Below are 14713 nucleotides of genomic sequence, written 5' to 3'. Positions count from 1 at the left end.
TAACACAAAACTCAAATAGCGGAAAATGTCCTATAAGAGATAAGCTCGTAACATTAAATTCTCACATTACGAATGCTCGTATAACGAAGCCTGCCTGTAGTTTGTTGCTGAAGTCTGTTTGCTAATTGTCCTATGTTGAAGTTTCCCAGGAGGGATTAAGGCATTGGGTGCAGGTGTACCCCCATTGATACCAATACACCAGTCCTGTATGAAACAGCTCTAGCATGTATTGAATATGGACAGTGGGTGTTAGCGCTGAAGTGGTGACATGTGGAGGTGTATGGTATGCAGGAGGAAACTGGACCCTGGAAGCAGGCTGTGAAGCCTATGGCCAGAGTTGAACAGACACACACACACACACACACACACACACACACACACACACACACACACACAAAGTACTGCATGATGTTGAACAGTTGCTGTAGTTTTAATAGCACCAATAATGAGAGCTGATACACTGTATATGGTTTTGTTCAGTATTTTATTGTATACTGTATTCGTCTCAGGAACTACGTGACAAGTTAATATCACAAATTACCGAGCTGGGGAAGCGTGAAGGTAGAGAGAGGGATCGCAAGCTGAAAGAACTTCTCACCAAAAGCTTTCCTGTGATCAAGATTAAAGCTCTTCGGCCAGTTGTCATGTGCATCTTAAAGCACATGTCACATGTGGAAGACAAGTACCTCAAAATATTGGTAAGTTGATGCTGTAGTGTATGATATACCCAATATGATGCTGTAGTATAATGGTAATATAACCAGTATTATAAATGACATTGAATAAACAGGTTTCAGTGTGTTGGATGACATTCAAAAAATGTGAAGACCATTAAGCATCTGTGGTTCAGGTTAGTGTATGTTTTGGTAGTACATTTAGCCATAAAAACATCCTACTACATTATCAGATCATAAATATTGATAATGGAAAGAATTATTGTAGTGTGAGGTATGTATTTAATGGTATAAGATGAGGCCTGTGGAACTGAGCTTTGGGATATTTTGTTAATTTTATTTCTTCCATCTCATTTTTTTTTTTTCAGCTTAGGATAGATTTTTTAATTGGTAGGGTTTCATAGTAGTAGTATTAGTGTAACCCAGGGTTCATCATTCTAAAGCATAAACCCAGTGGACTGCAGGCTGAATTTGTCCATTCCGGCAGTCTACTAGCCCCTTTTCAGGGGATAGGAAGGGAGTGGAGGGATGTTCATATAGCTAGGCAACAGAGATGCGCCGCTATATTGGTGTCACCCCATAAATGCGTCCCTGTTTAGCAGCCAGGTTAGATATAAGCTAAATAGACTCATTCTGTTTAAGAGACCTTCTTTGAGTTAAATCATATCATAGCAGTAAGAATAAGCTAAAAATGACATCACCCATATTCACTGGGTTACATGACACTGGAAATGGAAGGTTGATTAAGGCTGTTACTAAAACTGGGTTATTAAGTGGATGTGTGGATACATGGGTGAATGACCAGATGGGATGATGGATATATAGGTAGATGGATGGATGGGTGAGTGGGTATTTCAGTGTGGTGTAGCCAAGCCTCCATTTTCTGGGTGTCAGTTGTGAAACTCATACTTAAAAAAAAAAAAAAAAAAAGTTTCACTTCTGAATGGGCCCCATAATGCAGCTTGGAGGCTGACTGTACCTAATGCTGTTTTTTAAATGATCATAATAAATTTGGTGTTTGCCAAGACCTTTGCCCTCTGATTTAACTCAGTCAGTATGGTAATGTCTCGTTTTATGTTGTATCTAATTCATGCTGCTTCCATACACTTAGCTCAGCTTTTGCAAGGATGTTTTATTAATAGAGGGATAAATGAAGACTATATCTAACTACTTTACTCGTATAAATCTCTTTTAAATCAATAAAATCACCTTGAGATGGAATATTCAGCACACCCAGATCACATAGACCTGTAATACAGTACCGTAATTTTAAAAAATGTCAGAGCATTGAAGGGGTTGATAATATGACTAAATATTGTGACAGGTACGTGACCGTGAGCTGTACGAGGCATGTGACACAGAGGTGAAACGGCAGATCTGGAAGGATTCTCAGGCATTGTTTGGAGATGAAGTTTCTCCACTCCTCACAGGCTATATCACCAGCAAAGAAGATACACTCTTCAATGTTGATAACCTCAATAATCTTTTCTTCAGCCCATCACCAAAGGTTTTTATCTGATCCAATATGCAGTATTTGTCCATTGTCATTTTGTCTTTCCCTCTGCCTATTTATAGTAATTGGTCGAGGTATATTAAGTTGAACGAACTTTGATGTTTTTTCTATTTTTTACATTTTTTCCCCTCCTAGTGGTAGGTGGGGGCACTCACCATCCACTCACTCGAAGTAGTGCTGCTGTTGGGTGTCTGCCCTTTCCCCTCCTCCATTCTTCTTTCCTTCCATCCTCTTTTGTCTTTCTTTCCTTCATTCTTTCCTTGTCCTTCTGCTTACAGGTGACTTTACACCCCCTCTTCTATCTTTCCTTCATTCTTTCCTCTTCCTCCTGCCTGTGGGTGACTCCACAATGAATGACAAACGAAATGATTTCCTGTACACCAGGAAGCCATTTACCATGCTGGGTGGTGACCATATAACCAAATATTGGCGCCTGGTGGTTTAGTGGGTAATTACTGCACTCCATTCGGATTGAGCCGGTGAAGGTTTATATCCAAGGGGTGGTTGGGATTGATTGCTCATGTATTGCCACTCAGGGATGAGTGAGGCTGGTCACTCTCATCTTAAATGTCGGGACCAGCTGCCTAGCCCCGGGCTCCTATGCTTCTCATGGGGCAATATAGGATTGGATAATGAATAGATGGATTTACCCCTCCTGCTCAGCAAAACCAATTATGTAAATGGGCTGAGAGTGAAGTTTATCGTTATCTTTTATAAAGTGCAACATTTTGAAAGGCATTGTCCAGAGCGTATGCATGCAGTTTAAGGCATAACTGGCAAAGTAGACTGTACTGTATGATGAGACCTTGACTCGAAAATACATTTGATACTACAGTTAACCCTCAATTATCCATTGAAATTCAGCCAAGCCCAACTTCAGTTAAAGCAAGAAGCCGGATACTGTATAGTACCTTCCATCAGCTCAATATTTAGCGTTGAGCCAGATATTGTGATACTATCCACCTCAGACCTCTATTCTAACAACTTTCCCATGAGTAAAAGATGAAAATGGAGCACAAATCAATAAAATTATGATTCAGTGTAGTAATACAGTAATAAAGTGCTGGTTTGCCACCAGTTACAAGTCAGTTGATACACCTCAGTGCTGGATATTGCATCGAACCACCAGTTATGTCGCGTTCCAGGCCCAGATATCGCATAAATTCTCTGGATATTGCTTTAACCCTTTTGCATTGGGTGGCATGTCAATGTGCCACCAAACAAATGTCTGTAGCCATCAGATGTTACGTATATGTGTTCTGGACTTTTTATATTTGTATGTGAGTGCAAACTGGGGGCCCAGTAGTGGTTCAGTATCAGGAGGTGGCAAGACAGGAGTTGCCATCATGGGAGGACTATTTTCTTTTGTATCATTTTCATCATGTACCAGAGTAAGAAATTGTTTTGGAAGGAGGTAAAGAAAGTAAGGCAGTGTGTAAGGGGAAATAGTAGGGGAGTGAAAGATAGGAATAATAGATTGTTGGTGGAGAAGAGAGAGAAACTGTGGAGATGGAAGGAGCACTTAGAGGATTTGTTGAATGTGGAGAGTGAGAGCAGTGCGAGTATAAGTGGTTGGGGAATGGCTGGGAGAAGAAGAGATGAGAGGAGGGAGGAAGAGATCAGTAGGGCGGAAGTAGTGGAAGCGATGAAGAATATTAAGTTGGGAAAGGCCCCAGGAATTGATGGAGTGTGTGGTGAAATGCTTAGGTATGGGGGTGAGATTGTTGTGGAGTGGATATGGAAGCTGTGTAGATTGGCTTGGGAAGAGGGAAGGGTTCCAGAGGACTGGAAATCAGGTATAACTGTTCCTTTATACAAAGGAAAAGGAGAGAGAGAAGTATGTGGTAACCATAGAGGTATTTGCCTTCTTAGTGTGACTGGTAAAATATAGGGTAGAATACTCATTGATAGGGTTAGGCATATGACAGAGGAGCTAGTTGGAGAAGAACAAGGGGGATTTAGGAAGGGAAAAGGGTGTGTAGATCAGATATTTGTTCTAAGATGTTTAGTGGAGAAGTATCTAGAGAAGGGAAGGAAAGTGTATGCTACCTTCATGGACTTGGAGAAAGCTTATGACAGAATAGATAGGCAAGGTATGTGGAAGGTATTAAGAATATATGGAGTGGAGGGAAAATTGTTGAGTGCTGTGAAGAGTATGTACGAGGGAGCTAGGGTTACGGTGCGAGTGGATGGTGAGCTGAGTGAGTTCTTTGATCTCAATGTGGGACTGAAACAGGGTTGTGTGATGTCTCCATGGCTGTTTAATATATATATGGATGGGGTTGTAAAGGAGGTGCAGGGTAGGGCAGTGGATGTGGGGATGGCTCTAATGAATGAGGGTGAGATTTGGAAGCTTCTGGTGTTGCTGTTTGCTGATGATACAGTACTGTTGAGTGAAGATGAATGGGAGTTGCAAGGTTTGGTGAATGAATTTGGGACAGTGTGTAGGAGGAGGAATCTGAAAGTTAATGTAAACAAAAGTAAAGTTATGGTGTTTGAGAGGAATGAAGTCACAGAGTGTGCAGTGAGGTTGGATGGTGAGGATATGGAGAATGTGAGTGCATTCAAGTACTTGGGTAGTGTGATGAGTAAGGATGGAACTTTGGGGGATGAAGTGCGTGAAAGGGTACAGCAGGGAAGGAAGGTTGTTGGTACACTGAAAGCAGTGATGAGAAATAGGGAGGTGAGTATGGAAGTTAAGAAGTCACTGCATGATAGTATTGTGATCCCTACCCTGACGTATGGAAGCGAGGCATGGACCTTGCAAGAGGGGAACAAGTCAAGAGTGAGAGCAGTGGAAATGAGTTACTTGAGAGGAGCATGTGGAGTGACAGGTTGACGAATGAAGAAGTGAAGGAACGCTGTGGGGTGGATGTGGATGTGGTTGAGAAGATTAGGAGAAATACACTGAGGTGGTTTGGACATGTGAAGAGAATGGAGAATGAAAGTCTGACTAAGAGGGTGTATGTAGGTGAGGTGGAGGGAGGGAGAGGGAGAGGTAGACCGAGGATGAGGTGGAGGGGGTATATGAGGGAGGGGGGAGTGAGTTGGGGGGAGGGTAGTCAAATGGTGGGTGACAGAGCGACTTGGAGGCGTTTTGTCTGCGGCCACCCTTTGTGGGATTAGGGCGTCGGGCTATAGATAGATAGATAGACCAGAAGTACAGCATGTCGAGGCGTGTGGTGTGAGATGTTTCGCTGCTGCGGCAGCTTACTTGGAAGTGATGGAAGCAACGTCTGATGGCTCAGATTACTGTATGGTGTTAGATGAAAGTGAAGTTGAAAATGAAAGTGCTATTATTAAAAAAAAAAAAAAAAAAAAAAAAAAAAAAAGCAGCTTTGGGTTTATCACTATACCGAATGGCAGACGTATGGCAGTGGAGGAGCTCCAACACAACAGGTTTTGACAGCTACCACACAGGTAATTATTGTTTACATTATGTTAGACATCATTTTACTCAGGAGATTATGGTCTGTTTTATGGTTTGGAATGTTTTATCAAAACAATTCTCCTTATATATCTCAAAACCCCCGTGTGGGAGACATCCAGCCAAATAAAAAGACACCCAAAGTGGAAGGGTTAATTAAACCGAGCCAGCAGCGCCGGATGATATATTGAGCTGGATATTGCAATGACAGATAATTCAGAGTTTACTGTATCTTCTTTCCTTGGTACTGAATGAACAAGTAGCTGCTTCACTGAATATTTCTAGTGGACACATGCCATATTCAAGCAGTTTTGTGTTGTAGTTGGTATTAAGCAAAAAGATCTCATCAGTAAAATACAAAGAATGTAACTGTTACTACTGTGTATTGCTGTTATTGCATATGCAAGCCGCTTGGTTCCCCTCGCATATTAAACAACTCAGTTTTCTTACATGTTACAGTACTTTATTTCCTGAATTAATATTGTTGATGTAGGTGGAAAGAGGGTACAACCTATAAAAATAGTGCATGTTACTGATTGTACCATTTCGTCATTACTATTGGCTTGAGCTTTTATTACCCAGTAGTTAAAGCAGCATCAGCTGCAAAAGTTACTGCCTGCTTTGGGTGCAGCAGTTCAATACAGTAATCTTTTAGTGTTTCCCTCTTAAATTCTCATTGTTAAGGACTATGACTTATTTTGTAAAGAAGGTAGTGCATTGTGCAAGATTATCAACCCTCTCAGGAAACATGAGTTTTCTAAGTTTCTGTGACGTGATAAGAGAGAATGGAATGAATGCAGCCTCTGACTGTGCGCAAGGGAAAACATTTCCATGGATTTTATTTGCCCCAGAAATCGGTTATATTGGTATAAATTGTGGACCATCATCTTCAGTGATGTTTGTGGTAGAAGATAAGCTAAAATGCACAAAACTGATGAGTAAAAGTACCAAAATGCAGTGAAGGTAAACTAGTTCCAGAGTAAAAATAGTGTCTGAACCTCCTAGTGCAAAATTTTGCCTGTACTCTGCAAAAGCAAACTGTATACCTAGATGCAGAAATTCACGAGCTTTCTCGTACTGTTTTCGAAATTTTGATACAACCAATAGTTTTCAAGTAAATCGCCAGAAATTGCACACACACACACCCCACCACCACCACCACCGAAAGCTGAGAGGACACAGACAATTTGATAGTGTTGACCTTGAAATAGACTCCCTTCCCTATGGCTCACCAAGGTTTGATGCACTTCATGCTAAAACTTAATTTTTGGTGAATATTTCTGTCAGAAATTGCCTAATTGTTTTATCTTCAGCCCAAAGCTGATAATGATGCAAATTGTGTCATCGGTTACTCCTCAGCTTAACTCTGATATGACGCAATTTGCGTCATCATTCCCAAGAGGGTTAAAGCTTCATCATCACTATTCCTTGCCACCCTCTTTATTAGCAGGAAATAATGATGGTGATGATGGTGGTGATGATGATACTTTTCCTTCTTCAGGCATGGTGGTTACCCTCATCCTACCCAACCCCATATATTAGCATGTAATATGATGATGATAATGATGATGATGATGTGATGATGATGATGATGATGGTGATGATGATGATGATGGTGATGATAATGTTGATGGTGGTGGTGGTGGTGGTGATGATAATGATGATGATAATGATGATGATCTTCCCTTTCAGGCACGGCGTCAGGGTGAAATGGTACAGAAGCTGGTGCATATGATAGGCCGGAATGTCAAGCTGTATGATATGGTTCTCCAGTTCTTGCGCACGCTCTTCCTTCGCACTCGCTTTATCCACTACTGTTCCCTTCGAGCTGAGCTGCTGATGGCACTGCACGACAAGGAGGTCCATGATATTATTGCTGTTGATCCATGCCACAAGTTCACATGGTGCCTTGATGCATGCATCAGGGAAGGCAAGGTTGATGCAAAGAGGTATGTTTTTATTGCTATGATGTATTTGGATATTTTATTCTGGGTAGCAATATTTACATATACAGTACTGTGTGTCTTCCACATGTCTACAGCCTGTTCCCAGGGGTCGCCTAGAGTAGAATTGTTAGTAGTGCTGTAACCGATATGATTTGCCAAACCGACATCGCCGATACAGGCAAACCTGAGTTTACAATACCCGTAGATGTGATACCCCGGAATAGTGATGGGGGTAGAAATACCATCCTACCCCGCCTATCATAGGCCTACCCCTGGTTTTGCAATGGTTTTTTAATTATTTTTTTCTAACTGATTTTGATGATATTTTAGACTTAAATTTTGCATTTAGGTTGTTTTGTAAACTGTTTTTAGACTTTGATTAATGTGTTTTAATCATGGGTGGGGTGAACACCGTCATTTTGGGTACGGCTTGCCCATGTAGACAACCAGGCAGTTCAACAATGCATTACCAAATGGATTTTTCACATGTATGAGGATACACAGGATGGAGATGGTGGATTGTTTGCTCTTTCTGATTAATCTGCTACCCTACATAGCGTGAAAATAATCAACATGGTGTTAATTATATGGAGAGTGATTACATGTATTTCCACTTGTATATATAATTAAGCAATGTTGGGTCTGGTTAGTACTTGGATGGGTGACCGCCTGGGAACACCAGATGCTGTTGGCATCCCTACGTGTCAAGTGGGGTTGGTGGAGGATTAGTGCCCCTCCCTGTAAAACAATTAACTCTAAGCCCTTGGCCACCCCGTTTGGGATACATGGCGTCTGGCAATGAATGAATGAATGAATATATAATTAGTGAAGAATAAATGCTAGCTTTATGAATTTGGTAATGAAAAGTTAAATTTGGTAATGAAAGTTGAGGAGATTGGTAATGTGGCCGTTGCAATCTGGCAACTCTGTTACCCCGCCATCATCAACAGTCACAGCTTAACTCCGATCGAGAGCAGATGCTCATAGCAGTGCAAGCCACAGGTGCTCGTTTTTGTGAATAAACAGTGAATAAACTGCAATACCTCGCCACTAGAACACAGGAATTTACAGTGTTGTGCAGTGTTAAGAAATTAGAATTTAGAGTGCAGAGGATTAACTGTGGACTGCAAACTGGCGGTTCAAACCAGTCCAGGAGCCTGGGACCTGTAAGTACCCAGAATGTTTAATATTTTATAAACTCACCTCCAAAACCTCATTTTATGGCTCTTTTGCATTTATTTCAGTTTTTTATGTCCCTTATTGGTGTGATTTGGGTCTTAAATAGGTGCTATGCATTTCCAGAGGGAGTTGTATAGGTGTTTCTGTGAGTTAGGGTCCATAAGTACAAGTCCATAAGCTGGGGCCCAATATCCGGACAGGACCAGTCTCTGGACCTGCCTATGGCCCTATTACGTCGGATATTGGAGGGATTACTGTATATGAATATATATATATACACACACATAAATATATATATATACATATATATATACTGTACTGTATATACAGGTAAGCCCTTAACTCACGCAAACTTTTTTCACGCGATTTCGGTTATCCACGAATTTTTCGTACAATAATTAAAACATAAAATTATAGTATTCAAATAAATAATTTTAATATACAAGAGAAATAAATAAAATATAAAAATGGCTACCTGCTGCCCGTGTGCATACATATATGTATATGTGTGTGTGTGTGGGAGGGAGGTCTACCACGCACCACACAGTCAGTTTGAATCCGACGGTCGAACCATGCGTGACTTGTGAATCGTTATTTGTGGCTTATTTTTCTGCCTTCCAGTGATTGCTTGACTTGTCTGCCAACAGGGGGCCTAAGCGTAGTGCTAGTGATGCATGTGGTAACACACCAAAACGGACTGTAACGTGATGTTGCTGACAGAAAATTGTGTTGGACAAACTTAAGGGAGGAATGTAGGCGACAATTCTCCATCAGGATGATTCCCCGTCATTTATTTACATACCAGTTTATTTAGCAAGTACAGTACACTAGTTTTTTACTTATATGAGTTATAAAATCCCCCTGAAAATTAGTTATTAGAGTATTAATTAATCAGTAATAAGTATATTAATAGAATGACAGGGAATCGTCCATGATTTGATGGTGAATTGACTTGATGGTGAATTGTCTTGGAACCGTGTGTTTGGGGTGAGTCAACTGTTCCAACAATAAAGAAGGAGGAACGTAGCATACGGGAGGCAGTGAGGGCTAGTGCACCAGACTGTGCTAAAGTGTCTTCACCTATGCCTGTGAACTGGCTTGGAACCGTGTGTTTGGGGTGAATGAGTCAACTGTTTGGACAATAAAGAAGGCAGAATGTAGCATATGGGAGGCAGTGAGGGCTTGTGCACCAGACTGCAGAAGTGTCTCCACCTATGCCTGTGCTTGTCAGGTTTCAGTGTTAAATTTCTTAACATTTTTGTTGTTTTTCATACTTTATGCTAATTTATAAGGTGTATGTAGTGCATAAACAGTATTATTCAGAGTAATATAATTAGTAGACATGCGTAATTATGTGCATATAAGGGCAGAACGTATACGCGAATTTACCACATATGCAAAGGGTCTGGGAACGTAACCCTCGCATGAATTAAGGGCTTACCTGTATATATATACAGGGTGTAACGCGACGTATGACAAAAACTTACACTAATGATCTATCATGTAATTTTGAGTATATTTTGTTCTATAAACATATGCTCTCTGCAACCCCATATCAGTACCCAGCATTCGGCTGTTTTGTGGAAAAGCTTCATGCCTTGCATGTGCCATTGGGTGAGAGCTTGGCAGGGCGACGGGAGACGAGTATTATTAGCTTATACTGCACTGTACATGAAAATCCCACATCCTATCAGTACACACGAGTTTTAAGAAGAAACTTTACGTAGTCTAATGATTCTTTAACATCAAGTCATGCATTCATGCAATTCTTTTGCACAAATTGACTGTAATTAAGGATTAAATTCAAAATTTTATGGCTTGCAAGGGAGCAGGAAGGGAGGGAGGACAGGCTGGTGTGTTATTGCCAGTTATGTAATAATTGGGTTGTAGGATGTTGCTACCATCATTATCATAACATCCACAGCTCACTCAGTGAAAGAACATTACTCTACTGAGTGACTAGCATCACTTTAAGTCAGGAGTAATATTATTATTCATTAAAATTTTTCTGCTGCAAGTAAACGTGGCACCATTTTTTTCATATGCTGTTGACGTGAGAACAGTGACACGGGATTGCCAATGTAATGGCTATGTAGCTAGACCTATTTTTTGCTTCTACTTGCGGCACTAACATCTGGCAACATATATCTAGCTACATTCTGGATATTTTTGCCATTTTTAGGTGATATTCTAGAGATTTTATCGTATTTTCTAGCGATGTTTTGCAGTGTTTATTATCTAGCGACATTCTAACAAATTTTCATGACTAAACTAGCGAGATTGATGATAAGGACTTGGCAACCCTGCGTCCACTGTCATTTGAAAAGGAACATTTGCAAGGGAGGCACACGCTTCAAATACTGTTCTCTTTGTTCTGTTGTTCACCGGGGTCAGCTTCACATGTTCATTAAACAGCATGCCACGTACGTACAGCAATGAAGAATTTGGAGATATCGAGTATTTTTTTACGGATTCTGCGATGGTAATGCCAGTCTGCAGAGAGGAACACAGGTGGAGATACCCAATGGTGCCACGTTTACGTGCAGCAGAAAAATTGTGATAAATAAAATTCTTCCCGACGAAGTGAGGCTAATCTTCCTTTAGAATAACGTTTTTTCACTGTATGAGCTGTGGGTGTTATGATAATGCTGGTAGCAACATTCTACAAACCAAATGTTAAATAACTGGCAACAACACACCAGCCTGTCCTCCCTCCCTCCCTACTCCCTTGCAAGCCATAAAATTTTGAATTTAATCCTTAATTACAGTCGATTTGTGCAAAAGAATTGCATGAATGCATGACTTGATGTTAAAGAATCAATAGACTACGTAAAGTTTCTTCTTAAAACTCGTGTGTACTGATAGGATGTGGGATTTTCATGTACAGTGCAGTATAAGCTAATAATACTCGTCTCCCGTCGCCCTGCCAAGCTCTCACCCAATGGCACATGCAAGGCATGAAGCTTTTCCACAAAACAGCCGAATGCTGGGTACTGATATGGGGTCGCAGAGAGCACATGTTTATAGAACAAAATATACTCAAAATTACATGATAGATCATTAGTGTAAGTTTTTGTCATACGTCGCGTTACACCCTGTTTATATATATACACAGGTAAGGGCTTACCTGTATATATATATATATATATATATACACACACAGGTAAGGGCTTACCTGTATATATATATATATATATATATATATATATATATATATATATATATACAGGTAAGCCCCCCCAAATCCAAATTTTTCCCCACCCGTAATTTGAAATTGCCGCATGGCACCGCGCAGCGCCAAACGGCTGTTTACACCACGGCCCCTTCACCCCTTCCTTCCTTCCCCTTCCCCCCTCCCCAGTCACGGTTGCCATTTGATATTATTCATTACCAAATGTGGGCCAATTTGGTACTGAAAAGTTTGGTAGTGAATCAACATGATCCATTACCAAACAGATTTTTCACATGTATGAAGATACAGAGAATGGAGACAGTGGATTGTCTGCTTTCTTTTATTAATCTGGTAGCATACATAGCACAAAAGTAAACATGTTGCTGATTATAAGGAGAGTGATTATTTCCATTTGTATATATAATTAGTGAAGAATAAATGCTTCCTTTAAGAAGTTGGTAATGAAAAGTTAAATTTGGTAACGAAAATTGAGGAGTTTGGTAATGTGGCCGAGTTCAGATCTGGCAACCCTGTCCTCAGTTACTGCCTAACCTTCGTTCAGGGAAGACTTCCATCGTAATGGATGCTGCATGTGCTCGTTTTTTATGCATAAACAGCGAATAAACTGCAATACCTCGCCACTAGACCACAGTGTTAAAAAAGTAGAATTTAGAGTGCAAAGGATTAAGTGTGGAGTGCAAAGTGGCAGTTGAAACTGGCATGGTTCAATTATGAAGAAGGTGCAGTGTTAAACAATTATAACTCACAGTGCAAAAAATTGAGTATAGCACAACTCTGGATTACTGTACATGCTTCAAGAGCATTTTCACAACTACCAGAGCCTTAGAGAGTTAGAGGAGGAGACCACAGATGTGCTGTAAGTACAGTACCTTGTACACTGCTAGGCCTAAATATTTTCCATACTCACTTCTAATTCCACATTCTCTGGTTCTTTTTCATTTATTTCATGCTTTATGTCCATTATCGGTGTGAATAAGATCTTGAATAGGTTTAAATAAGTTCAATGCATGTCCAATAGGGAATTATTTAGGTGGCTTTCAAAGTTAGGCTGAGTTAGGGTCCTAAGTACCAGTCCAGCAGTCAGAGGCCCACTTTCCGGACGGGACCACTTTCCGGACATGCCTTTGGCTCTATTACATTTGATAGTGGAGGGATTGCTGTATATATATATATATATATATATATATATATATATATATATATATATACAAACACACACACAGTATATATACAGTATATTCATTGTTTGACAGCTCTCGTTGATTCGGAGATGGCCTTTGACAGAGTCCCTTGAGAAGTGGTGAAATGGGTAATGAGAACGCTTTGGAATGAGGAGTGGCTGGTTAGGGTGGTTATTGCCATGTATGTGGGTGCTTAGGTAATGGTGAATGGAGATTTGAGTGATGAGTTTTCTGTGAATGTTGGTGTGCATCAGGGATCAGTCTTGAGCCCCATGTTTATCCAGTATTTAAAGCCCTCACACATGACTTCAGATATGGACTCCCATGGGAGGTTTTTTTTTTTTTTTTTTTTTTTTTTTTTTTTTTTTTGTAATGCAAGGAAGATGGAACCAAAGGCCAGGAGCCCACATTTACTGTTTCGTCCAAGAAGAAAACAAAAACAATACAACAGAGAGCCAAATTCAAGATCCATTAATTTCGAGATACCTGGACAATATGCGTTTGAAAAACTGGAGATCATAGGAAGTAGGATATACAGACAGAAGGAGACAGTTCCAGAGTTGACCTGTTGCATAAATGAAGGACTGGGAGTAATGATTAACTCTTGTATTAGAGAGTTGGACAGAACAGCACCCGTCGTTGAGGTGGAGGGATGCAAGCAGACAGGTCAGAGGAGCAGTGATCATTGAAGTAGTGATAGAAAAGAGATAAAGATGCAGACACGCAGCGAAGAGACAGGGGTTGAAGGGAGCCAGTAAAAAGAGGAGAGTTAATGAGATAGAAAGCCTTTGACTCCACCCTATTTAGAAGAGCTGTATGTGGGGAGCCTCCCCAAACATGAGAGTTGTACACTACACAGGGGCAAATAAAACCTATGTATAAAGCCAACAACTGTGCAGGGGTAAAGAAGGTACAGAGTTGGCTTAGCACACCTAATCTCTTGGAAGCAGATTTTACAAGAGATGTGGAAACCCCAAATATGTTTAAGGATGATGCAGGATTGAGCTGGATATTATTAAACATTAGTGGGTACTCCTGTGGAAGATTTTGTCGGGTTGATAGGTGTAAGCCTGGTGGTTTAGTGGGAAATTGCAGCACTCCAAATGGATTGAGCCAGTGAAGGTTTATATCCAAGGGGTGGTTGGGGTTATTGCTCACGTAATGCCACTCAGGGATGAGTGAGGCTGGTCACTCTTATCTTAAATGTTTTACAAACATGCCTAGCCCCGGGCTCATACGCTCCTCATGGGGCTACATAGGATTGGATGATGGATGGATGGATGGATAGGTGTAAGAACTGAGTCTTTGATGCATTAACAACAACAAGATTACTTTTACCCTAGTCAGAGATACAAGCCAAGTCGGACATTAGGTGTGCCTTGGGCTCATCCCTTGTTTGTTGAAGTAACTGCTGAGATGGACATTGTGGGAACCAAATGGAAAGGTGAAGGGTGGAATCATCAGTGTAGCAGTGGATACGGTTAGATGTACAGCTTAGGTCATTGATGAATAAAAAGAAAAGAGTTGGTGATAGGATAGAGCCCTGAGGAACATCGCTGTTGATAGATCTAGGAGAAGAACGATGGCCATCTACAGCAGC

The 14713-nt window shown here is 40.7% G+C and overlaps 1 protein-coding gene across 1 annotated transcript in view; it reads left to right on the top strand.

Annotated features, from left to right (window-relative positions):
• The window catches only part of NELF-B (negative elongation factor B), a 162362-nt gene that overhangs the window by 51091 nt on the left and 96558 nt on the right, over nt 1-14713 (top strand). Inside the window, exons 4-6 of the mRNA XM_080270148.1 lie at nt 510-698; nt 1999-2181; nt 7307-7563. Coding sequence (XP_080126274.1) covers nt 510-698; nt 1999-2181; nt 7307-7563 — 629 coding nt within the window. The remainder of the gene's footprint in view (nt 1-509; nt 699-1998; nt 2182-7306; nt 7564-14713) is intronic.

This window comes from Coenobita brevimanus, chromosome 39 (assembly GCF_032717465.1).
Source record: "Coenobita brevimanus isolate Jiangsu-jjx chromosome 39, ASM3271746v2, whole genome shotgun sequence".
Classification (NCBI taxonomy): Eukaryota; Metazoa; Arthropoda; class Malacostraca; order Decapoda; family Coenobitidae; genus Coenobita; species Coenobita brevimanus.
Note: the sequence above shows the minus strand (reverse complement) of the source record. Positions and strands in the feature narration are given on the sequence as shown.